At 48.6% G+C, this 17,789-nt stretch overlaps 1 protein-coding gene across 1 annotated transcript in view; it reads right to left on the bottom strand.

Annotated features, from left to right (window-relative positions):
* Positions 1-12,843: 12,843 nt before the first annotated feature.
* Positions 12,844-17,789, bottom strand: part of LOC104129593 (b(0,+)-type amino acid transporter 1) — an 11,426-nt gene continuing 6,480 nt past the window's right edge. The window contains exons 4-7 of the mRNA XM_009642546.2: positions 17,645-17,774; positions 15,466-15,590; positions 14,949-15,036; positions 12,844-13,077 (exon numbers count right to left, since the gene is read on the bottom strand). Coding sequence (XP_009640841.1) covers positions 12,844-13,077; positions 14,949-15,036; positions 15,466-15,590; positions 17,645-17,774 — 577 coding nt within the window. The remainder of the gene's footprint in view (positions 13,078-14,948; positions 15,037-15,465; positions 15,591-17,644; positions 17,775-17,789) is intronic.

Raw genomic sequence — 17,789 nt, 5'->3', positions numbered from 1 at the left:
GACAGGGGCCATGCCTCTGCCTGACGCCCAAAAAGCAGCTGAATGTCGTAAAAAATGCTGAAAAAAGTCCAGCTGCCTGAGGCATCGCCACTGGTGCGTGCAGCTCCTCAACACCTCACCAGCATGTGGAGGATGTGAGAAATCCTGTGGCAGAGCTCACTGGCTACGGAGCATCACTCGCTGCCATATGAGGCTCCAGTATGAGCCATCCCCAGCCAGGCAGGGTCTCCTCCCGCCCAAAGGAGCTCCGTGCCTCTCCAGCAGACAAAAGCAAAAAGCTGAGGGAGGACCTTCCCTGCAGGGCCAGGATGGGTTGGAGAGGCTGGAGCTGAACCCCAGGGAGGAATGAAGCTGGTGACACGCTGTAGCACAAGCAAGGGAGCGCTGGCCGGGCTTATGGTGGGCATAGCTGCGGCAGAAGTCCTGGCTGCTGCCTCTGGAGATGTTTTCGAGAGCAGCTGCTGCTGGGGTGGGGGAAGGACCCTCACGCCAAAGCATGCGGCTTCCCCAGCCTGTCTGCCGGGTCTCTGCCTTCCCGGCGTGGGACCTGCAGAACGCCCAGCTGGCTCCAGCGAGCCAGGGGGAAACAGGCAGGAGCCAAGGGCAGTGTGCTTCTCTGATTCACAGACGTGGCTTTGTCTGTGGGATATCAGCTATGAGATTCAGAAATTAATTCAGCTTGGGAGCTTTGGATGACTCAGACTGCTATGAAAACACCCCAGGGCACAAATGAGATGTAGGGCAAATTCACCCTAAGGGTATCTCTCAATGGACTTTAACAGAGGATAAATTTAATTTGCAGAACTAAAGCATATTTTATTTACTCTTCCTAAGTAGCATTTTAAATTGAAATATTCAAATAGACGATCACGAGGCCCTTAATGGGTTGCATTTATTGAAAAAGAGTTTGACTTAAATTCCTCAACCTCGGAGTCCCAGGCATATTTTTCCCCCCCAAGTGAACTGTCTGCTGAATTTCTCTATTGCACTAACATATGAAAACCTGAATTCACCGAATAAACAGACAAGATGACACAGCACTGACACTAAGCTGTGCACAACCCACCCAGCAATCCTGCTGGAAGATGCCTGGAAGTCTCAATGGAAAAGCAGGATGCAGTAGTCCTATGTCCTCTCACAAGTTCATAAAGACAGAGCTCCTTCTCGTGCATCACTGGGCTCCCAAGGAAGGGTCTAAGTTACAAAAGCCCTTAGGGTTCATTCAACTCTACTGCCAAATGTCTGCCTGGGAGAAAAACAAATGCATTTTGGTAGTTGGAAAAATATTGAGACAAAGGATTTGAAATGCTGAGCCACGTGGACTCCTGCCTTAGCTCTCTCAGGGTAGCAATACTTCATTGCAATCAATAAATGATTCATCATCATTGCTGGCGCAGGGCAGGGAGGCTGTAAGGAGCCTGGGCTCAGTTCTTGGCTCCGCTCTCCACTCCCTGTGTACTCTGAAGCATCATTTTAGGTCAATAGAACAGGACTTTTTTCAAAAATGTTTTCAATGAAAGGGTTGTCAAGCATTGGAACGGGCTGCCCAGGGAAGTGGCGGAATCTCCATCCCTGGAGGTATTTAAAAGCCAAGCAGTCGAGGTGCTTAGGGACATGGTTTAGTGGTGGGATGGCAGGGTTGGGTTAACAGTTCGACTTAATGATCTTAAAGGTGTTTTCCAACCTAAACGATTCCATGATTCTATGAATTCAGCGGCCTCTTGTCTTCACAAGGCGGCTGTGAGCTGGGGACTCCCAAGGAAAAATCATCACAGAATCACAGAATGCTTTGGGTTGGAAGGGGCCTTTAGACGTCATCTAGCCCAACTCCCCTGCCATGGGCAGGGACATCTTTCAGTAGATCAGTTTGCTCAGAGCCCCATCCAACCTGACTTTGAATGTTTCCAGGGATGGGGCATCAACCACGTCTCTGGGCAACCCATTCCAGTGTTTCACCCTGTTTTAGTTTAAAACCATTACCCCTTGTCCTATTGCAAGAGACCCTGCTAAAAAGTCTGTCCCCATCTTTCCTATAGGCCCCCTTTAGGTACTGAAAGGCCACAATCAGGTCTCCCCGCAGCCTTCTCTTCTCCAGGCTGAACAAGCCCAACTCTCTCAGCCTGTCCTCGTAAGAGAGGTGCTCCAGCCCTCGGATCATTTCTGTGGCCTCCTCTGGACCTGCTCCAACTGTTCCATGTCCTTTTTGTGCTGAGGACCCCAGAGCTGGACACAGGACTCCAGGTGGGGTCTCACCAGAGTGGAGCAGAGGGGCAGAATCCCCTCCCTCGCCCCGCTGGCCACGCTGCTTTGGATGCAGCCCAGGATACCGTTGGCTTTCTGAAGTGGTATGAGGGGCTGGCGGGGGGTCCAGGGCAGCTCAGGGTGCCCGAGAGGATCAGCCCTCTGCTCCCTGGGCATGGGGGATGGACAGGCAGCAGACTGTGGTGACAGAGGGGCTCAGGCAGTATTTTGGCCATACCTTCCCCCCCCTGGGAAGCCAATGTTGATGGCTGGGAGCTGGAGGGCAGCCAGGTGGCTGTACGTCATGAGAGAAACCCCGACAGCAAAATCTGGGGAAAGATCTGGGAAAATCCCTTCTGAAAGAAAAGCCTCTTGCAGGAGGACACATCTGGATCCCATTTACTCTCCACCGCCTCTGGCGATGCATCAGACTGTTCGAAAGCTCCTCCCAACCCACCCAGCCTCTGAGAGACAGGCAGCAGGATCCGGCTGCATTTTCATAGACTGAAGTCTGGGATTGGACCACGGTGGTCAGTTGGGGGAAGGAATCCAGAGAGACCTGTGTGCCCCTCAAAGAGAGCTGCAATGGCCTTCGGGGGGAGCTCAGCAGTAATGACGGGTAGACAGAGGGGCTCTGGCCACCTAAGCACACCCCCACGCTCAGCACCCATCCCTGGCAGCCACCACCATCCACCTGGGGAGCAAACAACAGGGGAGTGAGAAGAGGAGGGGCCAGGAGGTCCATCTGGACCTCCCCAGGGGACCTCTTCAGTGTCATGTTGGAGAGAAGTGAGATTTCCACCCCTGATGCAGCAGATTGCTCCAGCGCCGGTCCAGGACAGTCTGCTCCCTGTCTCATCGCTTTAGGGACTGCAGGCACCTTGGGGCACAAATCCCATCACAGTGCCTGACTTTACACAGGGGCTCCAGCCTCAAGGACCATCTCTAGCTGCCGCTCTCCAAGCACATATGAAATCCTACTAAATAGCGCAACGCTGGGTGGGAAAATGTCTGTTTTCTTTGGTTCATAATATAAAGATGCAAAAGACTACATCTCACTTGTACACTGAGTTAATCTTCCCCCTTTCCTCCACTCCTTCACCTTGGTATCCACCAAATCCTTTTTCTCCTTCTATTTGGTAGCTCCAAAACTGAGCCCTCCCCAGCTGATGGCATTGTAGGCTGTGGAGTTGTCCCTGCTTCGACAGACTTCTGGCTCTTCCAGCTCTTGGTCTGTCTCTCCCAGTGTCTCCAGAAAGCCACCCAGGTTCACCCCCCTGCTCTGTTCTCATTTCTCCCTTCTTCTCCTGACTGTTTCTTTGGGCCATGCATTCACCACCAGGCCGAATCCCCACAGTTTTTTCAACAAATCTCAAGACACAACCCAAGTCTAAGCCAAAGCCACCCCCACAAAATTCTGGGATAGTGTCCTGCACAGCATGGATCCTCCCATGGAAAGGATGCTCAATGTCCCAGGGGCAACACGGGTCCCAGGGCAGAGGCTTGAGAAAAGCCAGATCATGAACTGTAACCCCAGAGAATTTGCTGCTTGGAGTAGTAACAAAGAAACAGCGGCATTACCAGGTTGAAGTAACCTGCTAATATTCCAAGTGCTTTTAGCGAATTAATTAGCTATAGCTAATGCCTTCCATGGCTGGCTTGCTGCATTTGCCCAGGACATTTTCAGATCAGACAGCCAAAGTTTTTGCCCTTTCTGCACTTTCTTATCTATGTCCTCTTACAAAAGAAAGTGAGTATATTATTTTTACGTGTATTTTTTGCTTTGCAAGCTTTATGATACGGGTTACATATCTCCATTTCTGCTTGAAGCTGTACCAATACAAGACACCTCTGTGGCTGCTGACATGTCCCAAGCATGGATCCAGGTATTCCCTACAGGAGAGGCAGGGGAGGGAGGTACATCCTTGTGGACAAGCTGAGCTGGTGGACTGATAATTCTGGTTTTTCTGCCCTAGGAAGAGTGCACTCCCCCCACTGCCCTACCTGAGGGAATGCTGGAGAGGGAAAACTGAGTTTGTTGGCCAGTCCCACCCTTTCTAAGAAAACACTTCTGGAGGAAACGCTGTCCCCCAAAGCATTTCCATGGGTTGCACTTTCCATGTATGATCCAAAGCGCATTGAATTGCACAGTAACTGGGGCTCCAGGACGTAAACTGCATCCACTGAAAACACAAGCGTGTTTCTTCTGCACAGTTCAGGCACTGCACGGTGGTCGGTCGTGGGGGTGTGTGCTCGTGGGTGGGGGGGGGGGTTCTGCACCTAGCAAAATGTAGGACCTAATTCACAGCTACAGCTTCTCTGTTATGGACCAATCCATCATAAATAAATGCTAACCAAAGCACCGAGCTATGGAAAATTTACACCTAATTGACCCTTTGGCATTATCCCATGCCCTTATCTGTTTGCATTTACCTTGGAGAGTGAAAGGAAAAAGTCAGATTCGCTTTGTGCTCAGTTACACAACTTGAGTCTTGAGTTGTACCCGGTGGGTTCCCAGCAAGCCCTGGGCTTGGCTGGGCAGGGTCCTGCACGCACCAGAGGGCAGCTCCTGCTTCCCAAACAGCTTTGATCTCAACGCAAGGCAAAGAGATGGGTTTTTAAAGTGCACTACAAAAGTACCTCTGGGGGTATCCAGCTCCAGCACGAAAGCATTTCGTCTGGATTTCCAACATGGCAGGGGAATGGTTATGTTTCGAACACAGCCATGAATAATTCAGTTTTTATGGCTCTGCCTGACTTCATAAGGACTCATGCTGATTTAAGTTGTCCTCCTTTCTAACAACTGCTGCTTGATGCAAAAAAGCAATGGCCCTTAGGACAACCCCCTGTGCCGGGGCAGGGGGACATTGCTGCAGGGCAGTGGTTGCAGCCCAAGAGAAGTCTCCTCGATGCTGTTCCCCGAGCGGCTCCAGTGGGTGCCCGATCGTGGGTGCCTGGGGTACGGCCGTGGGGCAGACGGGTGCAGGCTCCGGGAGGCTGAGGAGGGCAGGACTTGTCCCCTCTCCCCCTCTCCCTTCCAGCCACAGGATCCCCCCTCTCCCTCGTGCCAGAGCTGGCATTTGTCTGACCACGAGCAAAGCTGATTGATCTCACCTGCCTGCCCCCAAAATGAGCTTTTCTGCTATTTCAGTGAGTGGAACCGTACTGTGGTGCCTCTGAGCAGGGTCTGGGTGAGCAGGGGGCTGCACGCTGGCTGCCTACAGCTGCACCATGAAACAACTCCCTCGGCATGATTGCTCATCCCTTCCTTGGCCGAGCACAGCTTTGCCGTTTCATAGAATCATGGAATCATAGAATTGTTTAGGTTGGAAAAGACCTTTAAGACCATCAAATCCAACCGTTAACCTAACCCTGCCATCCCACCACTAAACCATGGCCCTAAGCATCTCGTCGTTTGTCCAGCTTCTCCACAGGGGAGAGGCTGATGCTGCCGAGCCCTTCATCAGATGGCTGCCACTGCCATCTGCCGGCACCGATTTCTTCTGCAAAATCATCTCCAGGGCCTGGAGCTGCCACAATGATGCCCCCAGCTCCAGCAGCTGCTGTGGGCAGTAGCATCTCACCCGCACCTTGGGGACAACTGCACGGGGGACCTGGGCACCCCTGTGTCTGAGCTAAGGAAGCTGAGGCTTGAGCTGAGGTCTCAGCCCAAGGCTGTGCCATGCCCACCCTGCCCGCTTCCACCGTGGCAGCCTTGCCTGTCCCGTGGGCATTCCCACCCTTAGCCCACCTTCAGGTCTCCTGAGAAAAGTGGTTTGGTGTAGCCTAGGGCAGTCTTTTGCATTGCAAATCCGAGGAATGGTGGGGTGTGCACAAAGTAAACTAAACAGGAGCGGAAAAACAGGCAAGGGGGTTGCTGGGCGGGTTGGCAGCACAGCCCTTGGGGCAGAAGGAGCAGGAAGGGTTGGCGCTGGGGAGAGCGGAGCCAAACAACCCATTGGGAAGTCAGTGAAGGCTGCAGGGGATTTTTTAAGGACAGTTTCTGACCCCACAGTGGCTTGGAGTCCAGGCAGCACCAAAGGGATGAAAGTCACCATACGCTTCTGCACCCACAGTCATGCTTGTGCCCGGTACACAGGGAACCTGACATGAAGCCCCAGCGGGATCCAGTCCAAACTTTTCACCTCACTCCAGGGGTTGCAGCCCCCTGCCTCTCTGCAGGCACAGGGGATCCCAGGGACCCCATCCTTGGGACATTTTGCAGCATCACCTGGGCATGTTCAAATGCACACTCCACATCCAAGCTCCTCTGTGCTGTCCCACTGTGCACGGGGCACGGCTCCTGCCTGCAAGGTGCCTTCACTGCCCACATGGCCCTGATGGCATCCAGGCAGGGACACCAAAGTGGTGGCTCAGCTGGATATGACTTAGAGGAGGGACCCTTCAGCCAGAATGAAACACTGCATATCTTCTTGTGCACCAGCGTCTACCAAAGCCTCATACTTCTGTGGATTCAATGGGCTGGCACACCAGCCAAGGTCAAACCACCACACTTCTGCAGGCTCTACAGGCTTAATAAGGAGAATAGGTAAAGGGGGCTGCTTGGTCTAGGGACAAAGCAGCTTTATTGGCATCATTTGACCCTACTGCTCCCTCTCCAGTAAGATGATTTCCTTTTACTTTACAAACATGAAGGAACTGAGCTTCACAACAGTCCAGCAAGGGAGTCTCACCGGCCTCCTTTAAAACAGGGTGGGATGTGAGTGGAAAGCTGAGCATGCAGAACCCTGGAGTAAGGCCACAGCAAAGGGAGGAGGACAGCAGGACCAATACTCTGAGAGGTCCCCAGGGCAGGTCTGAATCCCTAATTCAGGGACTGGGAGCAATGGGGCTGGAGTGATGCCACCTGTGCCAGGGCTTATACTTTCTGCTGAAAATCTGGGTTCATTTCGGAGCCATCTCTTCAGCGAAATTGTGACCTGTTGACGAAGTATGGCAACCACAGAATTAGCAATGGGAAAAGGCAAAATACTGAACTGTTGCTCCACTTTGTCCATTAACGACACAGATGTGCCGTGGAAAAAAAATAGATTATGCAATAAAAGATAGGCCCAGAATGCACAAACAGAAAGGAAGGGAATCACTGCTGAACTGACAGCCTTATTCTGACATTTCTGGCATATTTCCTTGCTGCTTAGGTGCTGTCCATGTCTGGATTTTACGTAGTTAATTCAGACATACAAGCCAGAACTTGCACATAGAGGAATTCTCTTTCAATCTATTTCTCATTTTCCCTTTTCTCAGCTCCCCTGTTGCCTGTCATCTCACTGTATGAAAACCAGAGCATAGTCCATGAAATTAAACAATAAGAATTAATGACCAACCTTTAGAAGAAAAAGATGATCATTTATCTGCTAGACACTCAAGCCATAGGGTTCACCGCCTCCGGGGACAAATTTGACATGGTAGCTTGATTCTAAAAACAGATGGGTTTTTTCACTACCTGTTAGTCTCACTGCTAGCTCACAAACATAAGACCACCCATTTATTTTATGACCCTGGGTCTGCATCCTTTTTTAGCAAAAATCATTCCTTCATGAAGAATGAGTCACATACACAAAGACCCTGATGATACTCAACTAACTAGTTGAGAAATGGTAAAATGCAAGACATAGATCCCTCTAAACTGCTAGACTGAGTCATCCTGATGGGCAGATTTATCACAGCCTATCCAAAGTTTCTAATACTGGCATCAACTGTACCAACTGTATCAAATAAGGGTTTGCCATTGCCTTCTACTAAGTCAGCTGAAGCTCTCGGAAGTGTGTACCTTACACAGCAAGCTAAGGCTACGTCAGTGACTTGGCACCTGGTCAGCAGCTGGTAATAAGTAGTGCAAGAGCTGAACCTGGGGCCAGTGTTGTTCTTCAACAGGCAGCCTGGATGATGTGACAAAATGTGCTTTCAGCAAATTTGTGGGTGATACTAAATTAGGGGGAGTGGCTGACCTGCCAAATGGTGGAGCTTCAATCCAGAGGCACCCAGAGAAACTTGAGGATTAGGCCACCAGATGCATCCTGCAGTTCAGCAATGAGAAACATGAGTCCTACATCTCAGGTGGAATAACCCCATGTGTTAGTACAGGCTGGGAACTGACTGGCTGAAAGGAGCTGGGGTTGTACCAGAGAGGGATTTGGGCAGAGGGATCTTGGCAGAGAGGAGTCTGGGGGGTACTGGTCGACAACCAACTGAATATGAGCCAACAGCGTACACAGGTGGCCAAGAAGGCCAACAGCATCCTGGCTTGTATCAGAAATAGTGTGACCAGCAGGACCAGGGCAGTCATCCTTCTCCAATACTCGGCATTGGTGAGGCTACACATCAAATACTGTGTTCAGTTTTGGGCCCCTCACTACAAGAATGGCCCATAGTGGCCTACAACAGGAGAAGTGGTCAGCAGATCAACAGACATCAGTGGCCTTGTAGACTAGATACCTGTGAGGGCACACTTGGAATTTTGAATCCAATTTTCTGACCCCTCCCAAGTTCAAAAGGGAAGAGGAGGAACTGGGAAGGGTCCAGCAGAGAGCTCCCAAGATGGTTAGAGGCCTAGAGCATGTCACCTACATGAAGAAGCTGAGGGAGTTGCGCTTGTTGAGTCTGGCAAAAAGAAGGATAAGAGGCAATCCAAGAGCAACCTACAACTCCATGAAGAAGAGTTACAAAAATGACGGAGCCAACCTCTTTGGCACTAACAGATGATACAGCGGAGGGCAACAGCCACAAGCTGTGGTTTGAGAGGTTCAGACTGGATGTCAGGATAATTTCTTCATCAGGAGGGCAGTGCAGAGAGATGGTGGGCTCTCCATCTTTGGTGTTTTCCAAAACATGGTGAGACAGTCACAGGTGACCTAGTGCTGTATGGGGAATAGTCCTGGTCCAAGCAGGGAGCTGGACTAGAGACCTCCAGAGGTCAGTTCCAACCCATACTTTAATGGTATATGATTCCCAGTTGGCTGTATTTATTTCATCTCTGAAAACAGAAGCTCTACCATCCCCTCAGCATGATGACCTGGAGAGCAAGTTAGCACTGCTGAGAGGCTTTGGTAAGGCCTTGATTACTCCCTATGTCCCAGGAACAAGCAGGAGAGACTGAACACCAAACCCTCTGTACTGGAAGTGAACTGATAAGATAAACCCAGCCAATCCAAGCAGGTGAATTAAAAGGAAAAATTAATACCATTACAGATTCTATTCTGTCTCGGTCCTCAACCACAAATGATCACTTGCACTTGGCATATGAGCAAGGCTTATCAGAAAATCACCACAGGAGGACTTTCTGTACCATCCTTGTCTGTTCCCAGGGGTAGCCCACCCCTGATGCTTCTGAGGAATTCAGGAAAAGACCCAGAATGCATTCAGTTGTGTGCACCAAGCTAGAACTCCCAACAGGTGGTTGCAGGTTGCCAGCTGAAGCATGGGATTGAGTTATACTTAGGATCTTGAGGTGAAGTATAGATCTTACAATTACCTTGAGGGCGATGCTGATAGTCCAGTTTTCCTCAGAGCCCATGAAGGAAGGATCACAGGTCGCAGGGAGCTTTGGAGACAGAGAGGACCAACACAGTCTTACAGTACGACCTGTACACACGACGGCAGCTATAGAGCCCTGCCCACCATCACGTTTGTTACTGTGCTGTAGTAATGAATGGCAAGGACACGCCGCTTCTTCGTGACGCTTCTGTTGCAAACGTCTGATGAAGGAACAAGAGATTCTGATTTGCATATGCTGGGGTTGAAATAGATAGGCAATCATTTTGAAAAATGAGTGTACGCACATATAAGCGCCCACGCATGTAGTTAAACCTTCCATCCAAGGAGAGATGAGCCTGATGCTGATTGTTTATGTTCATGCAGTAAAATCTCTATGGAATTGTTTTTCTTGGATGACAAGAAAAAACAACCACGTCAAATCACTTCATTTTAATGTCCATTTTATTGTAATTATCTTGCCATTCTCTGAGCTTTCAGCATCTCGTTTTGGCATTATAAACACCTGTGCTTGCAAACCCTAGGCAGCATAAATAAAAAGAACATCTTGTTACAATAACATCTATAGAAAATGAGATTGGTGCAAAATACGATACTTGCAGCTTTTCAGCTCCCCTGTATCCATACACAAACCAATAACTTATAAAGGCTACTTATCCAAAGTGTTACGTCTTTTTGTGTTCGTTATTATTGTTCACACATCATCACAGGTGCACAGAGAGAAAGGCTGGGCTACATGATAAGGTGCTTGGCTGGACCTTGGGAGAAACAGTCACATTTTCCACACATTTCCCATGTGACTTTGAACAAGCCACTTAATAATTTTATCTTCTCATCATCTATAGTATACTACACTCAAAATATCAAATGGTGGCAATAACTTCTGTTCCACAAGAATTATGTGCAGACAATACCAACCCTGATTGTACTTAGGAACGTAAGGATAGGTGGATAAAGCCACAAATATTGTGCATGTCTAACCTTTAAATAAGCCTTCAAATTCCCCCTTTTTGGATATGGACTGTAGATCTTCCAAAGAGCAGAGTCCCATAGGGTAGGCTCCATAAATATGGGTAGGAAACAGGGATTGTTTCAAAAAAATTGTAATCAGGGAAATAATATTATCCTCTTTTTTACATAAGCAGCTGAGATGCAGCTCATTTCAGAAGCTTGGCTGGCATCAGATGAAGAGCTTAGGGCAGTGGTGGGAAGTCAACCTAGAGCTCCTGACCTCATCAGTCCTTTCTGAACTCTCCATCAGGGTATACAGGGAGGGAAGACAAAGTGGCATCCCAAGAATTTTCCATTGTCATAGGATTCTGGAGGGAAAACTGTTCCTTCATTGGCCTTTGTTGACAACTCCAGTAAAAAGCAGCGGAAGGAAATCCTCCTAAACACTGCTTAAGATAAGGATTTAGAAGATAAGCAGCAACTGGCCTGTCCTATTATCATGCCTAACACTTGGAAAAAGACTGTTGTTGTATCTCTGTAGCTGCTGGTATCACCACTTGGAGGAACAGAAGGGGAATGAGATTGTAATCAGCTGCACAGCTCTGAGATGGGCTGGGAGAGGCCTGGAGGATCAAGTGACCCTGTTCCAGGAACAAGGCAGTGTTAGGCACAGATCTGCAGAAGAAATGCTGACAGAAAGCTGACCTGAGTAACGTTCAGTACTTTGAGACACAACAAGACATTTTAGGGACTAACACTGAGACCTTTTTAGCCTATGACAAGACAGGCCCCATCCAGGAACAATCTGGACAAATGGAAAGAAAACAGTGTATGATGTCTCTCTTTCCCCTAGAACAAGAGAAGAGGGGTTGAGCCTCGGGGCAGTGTGTTAGGTGTGGGTGAGAGCACAGCCCACGACTTTTTTGTGCTGTGCCTTTAGAATCATGGAAATTGGTGGAAATGGCAGTGGTGGAAAATGTATGAGAGCTGAGATCTCACCACCTTCCTGCACACTGCCCCAGGGCTGCACTGCCCTCATGGTGAAGAAATTTTCCTGAAGTCCATCCCAAACTTCTAATCCTCAGCTTGCAGCTGTTGCCCCTAGTTGCCACTGCCAAGATGACCCTGGCTCTCTCATCTCCACAACTCCCTCTTGAACAGCAGGGCTCAATACCGGACACAGTATTTCAGGTCTGTCCTCACCAGTGTTGAGTCCAAACGGATAGAGTATTTCCTTGATCTGCCGGCCACTTCTAATGTAGCCCGCTATGTGGTTTCTTTAATTCACAGTGAAAGTATCTTGCTGGCACATACGCTGTACATATTTTTTTTTTTCTCACTTTGTCACAAGAGTGACAAATTACTTGTCTTTGGGGGAACTACGGGACGGGCATTGGGTGACTGTCGGTATTTAAGTGATGTTGCCTGTGTCCTTGCCATGAACGGAGGGGTCCCAGATGACAAGTGCGTTCTCACCTGAGTAAACTAACAGAGCTTTAAAGCACTTCTCACCTCACGTCAGAGGTTTTCCTATGGGAGATGTAGGGTGATGTGGGCTGAAATGTGGTGGAACCATGCACTGAGACACAGAAAGGACTGTTGTGACTGTGCACCTGGAACTGGAAGAAGCAAGGGGAAAATGCACTCCCAGAGCAAATACCTGAGTGGAAAAGGTTTTTCTGCTGTGAACATGGTGTGCCCATGCTTTATTTATTTGAGAAGCTCTGTGCTCACAGTGGGCAGAACTAGGTGGAAATAATTACAGGCATTGCCAGGAATGGCTTAGGGTCACATCCTGCTATAGCGGTAATATTTCGCTGTCAGTCTTTTGTTGCCTTGAAATGTAAGACCTAAGATTTTGATGGACAGCTCTTCTTAGGATGGAAAAATCAAAAGCACATATTCCTTTGGAATCTGTATGTAATCTGCCAAGGCAGAGCTGAAAATGAGAAAAACATGTCCCCCAAATTCTAAGGATATGTGAGGAGCCCTGGCTCTAGTCTCTCTCAGCTAGATGTTTTGGTGACACTTCCATTCTGTTCATTCTCCCTTGCAGAAAAATGTTTTCTGAGCCTTGAAAATCACGGTGCCGGGATATACCATGAGGGGCAGGCAGCCAGACGCCGGGAGGATGTTACCTCAGTTTGCATCCCTGGTGGTCGGAGCAACTTCTAGGAACAACTGGAGATGTAAAGTGACTCTCTGTAAAAAGCGAGGGTGGCACTTGAAGCGAACCAGTGGGAAATAAAGAATGACGCCACTGAAAATGAACAGGACAATGTAGAGGATCTCAATTTGGGGTTGATCGATGATGGGAGCTAACACCAGGTACACGGCTGCCACCAGCACAATTATAGGGATGATAATTGGGACCTGCAAAAGCAAAACATCAGCATAAAGATTCACGTAATCCTGGGCCACTGTGGGTCTGGACAACCCTGAAATTCATGCAGAAGGCTTTTTAGATTAAACCCTCCTGCAGCCTGAGGTATTACCTAGAAATCCAAATTAATCCAGACATCCTGTTTTCCAGCCCACCCCCACTCCAAGGTTGAACATCCCTGCAAGAGCTACATCACTGCCACACACCCTGAACCCCTGGTCTTCCCTGCCCTCCCAGACCTGAAGATGCAAACTACTGGTTTTAGCACCAGGCCTGTTCTTGCTCTCCCTATTACCTTGTGTCCAAAAGCTGAGCTGTAGACAAAACACACAGCAACATACACAAATCACACAACTGAACCTTAATACCTTTGGGCAAAAAGGTTTATTCACATGGTGATAGGTGGACAGGCAACCTCAGAGGCTATTTCTGTAAGTCTGGTCATAAAGCATTTGCCATTGAAGCCAGCCTCCCTCAAAGGCCAGTGAATGCATAAGACAAAATGATTTCACAACAAGGTGAAAAACTGAGCATTCTAGCTGGGATTTTCCAATTTTTACTTTTGTGCCTTTTATCCAACACAGGGGCACTGATATAGACCAAAAGAAACGTTGTTCACGGTTACCTGTGAGAGCACAGAAAAGACCTGCCCTTGACTTCACCTGCCTTAGTGGGATGTTCCACTCTGCTCCCTCTGCATTGTGTTCTAACACTTTTGGCACAACGCTAATAAAAATTACTGGTTTCAGACCAAGGAAAATCTTACCCTTAAATATAAACCTGCAACACACATATGGATTCTGCAGGACATCAGCGAAACATTGTCAGTTGACCTGGAACCTTCAGACATGAGCTGCTTCTAGTTAAGGAAAGAGTTAGGCCATCAAGCCAAAGGCTGCAGCAGGCTGAGGTCCTCAGGGGACTGACCTGGAGGACTGCAGGAGCTTTATACAGTGTATGAAACACTACTGCAGAAACAAACTTCTCCTTAAACCCCATTCAGCCAACAAGTTGGTTGGACATCCTCAACCAGCATCCTAATTTCAGGACAGAGCCACAGAAGCCAGTGACTGGAAGACTTAATAGATCACTGCTCTTCTCCTTCATGCTAAGCCCCATAGGACACTCGACATTGCATCGCACAGCCTGGCAGTGTCATCCTGCCACCTATGTCCTGGAGGAACCCCATGGAAACCAGCATGATCATTCAGCTTGTCTCAGGGAAAAGTCACTGTTCTGCATTCACGGTCTCACAACCCCCTGTTCCTAGGATTTTTTTTCCTGTAAAAATATTTCCCTCGGTCACTGAGGAAGCACTGCAGCTCATCTCGTTCATGGCTCCAGGGGGAAGAACAGGCAAGCCCTGATTTCCTTCCACTTGGCTGTTTTGTGGGGAATAAACATTAAATGTGTCCCCTGGCCATCTCCAAGGGGTTGTGGCATTCTGGCTGAGTTTTCTGTCCTCTGCGAGGCTCTTACACCTGGGCTACTAAGGAGTGTGACTGAGCTCTGGGAGCACGAACAGGGGAAGGCTGTTGTTCAGAATTGATCAGAATCATCCTTCCTTTTCCTCTTAAATCTCTAAGAAAAAAGAGGATATGGTAGATATATTTTCCACAGTGAGGGGGCAGTGCGTTATTAACTTATCAAGACAGAGAATTCAACCTTGACTTGTGCCTGTATATTCACACTATCTTGCCCCCTGTTGACTTTGCTGAGACAAAATGTGAAATTAAAAAAAGGAGAACCACACCAAATCTGTAAGCAACCAACCCCAGTGCTCTCTGTTTTCTCATAATGCTCTTGCAGTCACTTAGGCAATAAAGGAAAAGGGGTTGAGGGTTTTATGTTATTACTTCACCTTGTAAGATCTTGGCAATTCTGGTTTCTTGATTTTTAAATACAGGAGACCAGAAATAGTCATGCCATAGAAAAGCCACGCTATAAAACTGGAAGAAAAAAAAAAAAAGACAGCATGAAATTTGGGGTGAGGTCATTCAGGAATGTCAGTCCCGCCTTCCAGATCCCAGATGTTCACAACTCCAATTAAATAGGAGAATATTGACATAAATTTAGTAGTTCTTCCATTCATTTCCTTTCCAGCACAAACAACGAGAACTTTTGAATGATCTGAACATTACAGATTCATTTCAATATGAGGATGAATCACATCCAGTTAAGCATATAGCGACAGAAGCATTCATGCATTGCAAAGATGCCAGTTCATAAGCTCTTTCTTTTCTTTCTTCCCCCCCTACCCTCCACAATATTGGTTAGAAAGCAATAGCCCAGGCTCAAAAAAGTATTAAAAGAAAATACTTCTGCAGCAGCATCAAAAACCCACAGGGGATGCAAACAGGAACACCACACGTACGTACCTGAAAAAGTTCACGATACTGGTGAAGCTCCCTGATATTATCATTATTAAAGACATAGCAGATGTAAACAGCAGAGCCGGGGAGGGCGTGAGGCATCGCACGTGAGCCATAGACAGAATGTCTGGCTGAAAGCCAAAACAAAACCAATATATCGTCATCTCACCGACTCGGAGATCCTTACTCATCCCCCTCAGCTGCCGGTGGGAGCTCTGCCTGCAGCCAGAGCCGCTCTTAATCATCAAATAAGCATCATAATACAAAAGCAGTTCAACTCCGAGGAGCGTAAACATGGAACCCCGCCCTCAAGGATATTTTTATTGTCTCTCACTGATTTCATATTGCATGTGCTCAGTTTAGGCAGGCAAGATGAGGTTTTCAAACTACCAGTGTGACAGACTGAGGCCGAGTCAAATCAGAGCTTTCCTGCTCATCGTCAGGACCTTGTGCATGGTCCCACTCATCTGCCCTCAGTCACGTCTCTCTGGGACTTGACTTCTCTTGGGCTGACTGGAAGATGAGACAAGGACCACTCCTGAAACATTTATGCAACCAACCACAAAGCAAACCAGGATTTGTTCCAGAACACAGAGAGAATTATTAGCCTCTTTATTGCTTGGTTCATTGGGAAAGTTTAATGAGAAAGGCTTCTTTTATTTTCTTTCCAACCAACAATAGCATGCAAGCGCCTCTGCTAGAGCTACGTGTCTGAGAAACGGCGTAAGCCCTCAGCTCTTAGTCTGGTATGGTCAAATTCAGACCAATGTGAACTGCTCAGTACAGAGCTTGCCACGATACCGCTGACACTGTCCTCAGTAAGAGAAGCCATGGACCCAGTAACCACCAAAACCGGTAACCGCCAACCCAGTCATCTCCACCAACCTGGGCATTCATCTCCATGAAAGATTCCCTGCTGCGTACCAGGCGCGGAGCCGGCGCAGAGCGGTACCCTTCGCACCTGAGAGCGCAAACGCCAGACGGCATGGGGAGAAAGGACCAAAGGAGCAGACAGGGCCATGGGAGCACAACGCGCCTGCTCAAAATGGGGGAGGACAAAGGCAGCTCAGCTGAAGCCCTGAGAGGAAGAAGCGTGGGTAGACGCAGGGGTGTCTGCCTGTCAGTGAGGGGGTCCATGCCAGCAGCCGGAGTGGGGCAGTGGTGTCTGGGGCTTGTATGCCCAGGTACCAGCAACTGGTGAGACTGGGATGCAGGGACAGCTACTGGGCAGAATGAATGCCTGACCCCAGCTTCTGGAGGCATCCACATTGTACATATATATATATATATATATACACACACATGTCTCCCACTAACAGACCCCTGACCAGCCAGAGAGGGGAGCAAGATGAGACCCTTGGTGCTGCTTGTTCTAGTGTTTGTGCGAGCACTGAGTGCATCTGTATGTGTAGATCTGTGTGGCCTGCTGCTGTCTGTATATGTATATTTACGTATGTAAGTGTGCATATATATGTTGTATACTTGTGTTTGTGTGTGTGTGCCTATGGGGAATACATGCTCAACTTACCAGTTGGACCAGGGAGCATGGAGCTGCAGCAGCCTGACCCCCGTTGGGCTACCAGATTTGGCCCTACCTAACAAAACCCGTTAAAAACCCCAGCTAGGGTAGATGTAAGGCTAGGTGTCACCTTGTAATTGCTATGAAGCTTGAAGTGCAGAGATATCCTATGCTGTATCTGAACTGGATTACCCCACAGGAAGGCTGGAACACTCCTGAGACCCGCTCCCATAGTCAGTATTGCCTGCAAAGGCAACTTTCCAGTGCTGGGCTACCTTCCCAGTGTGAGCAAGGGTGCCTTATAACACACAAGCACGGCCAGGTTTCCCCTCCCTGGTAGGTATATTAGCTGGGTCACCCCAGAGCCTGTGCCAGGTGCTCCAATACAGCAGTATTTCAGCTGTTCATTTCAAAGCTGTTCTTAAAATTCAGGCTAGATGCAATTACCTATGTTTCTGAAATCATGTGGCTGAAGAAGGAAGTCAGGAGACAACATATGCATTATATTTGAAAAAGACGGGGAAGAAAGTCTTTGAGCAAGAAACAAACCACTGAAGAGCTATCAGCCTAGTGGTTGAACATATGCAGTGTTTTCCTCTCTGCTTTAGCGTCACAAGAAGGTAAAGTTGATCAAAGCAAGCCAGACCCCCTTTTTTTTGTCCTTACCATATGGCCTTCCCTTGCGGCAATGTAGCACACGCGGCCTCCGGTAAAGAACGTGCCGTTCAACGAGCCAAATGTAGACAGTGCCACCGACAGGGAGATGAGCCATGCCCAACTGCCCAGGACTTTGTCCCTGAGGTGGGAAAGA

Source organism: Egretta garzetta, unplaced genomic scaffold, assembly GCF_000687185.1.
Source record: "Egretta garzetta isolate BGI_Z169 unplaced genomic scaffold, ASM68718v1 scaffold87, whole genome shotgun sequence".
In the NCBI taxonomy this organism is placed as follows: Eukaryota; Metazoa; Chordata; class Aves; order Pelecaniformes; family Ardeidae; genus Egretta; species Egretta garzetta.
Note: the sequence above shows the minus strand (reverse complement) of the source record. Positions and strands in the feature narration are given on the sequence as shown.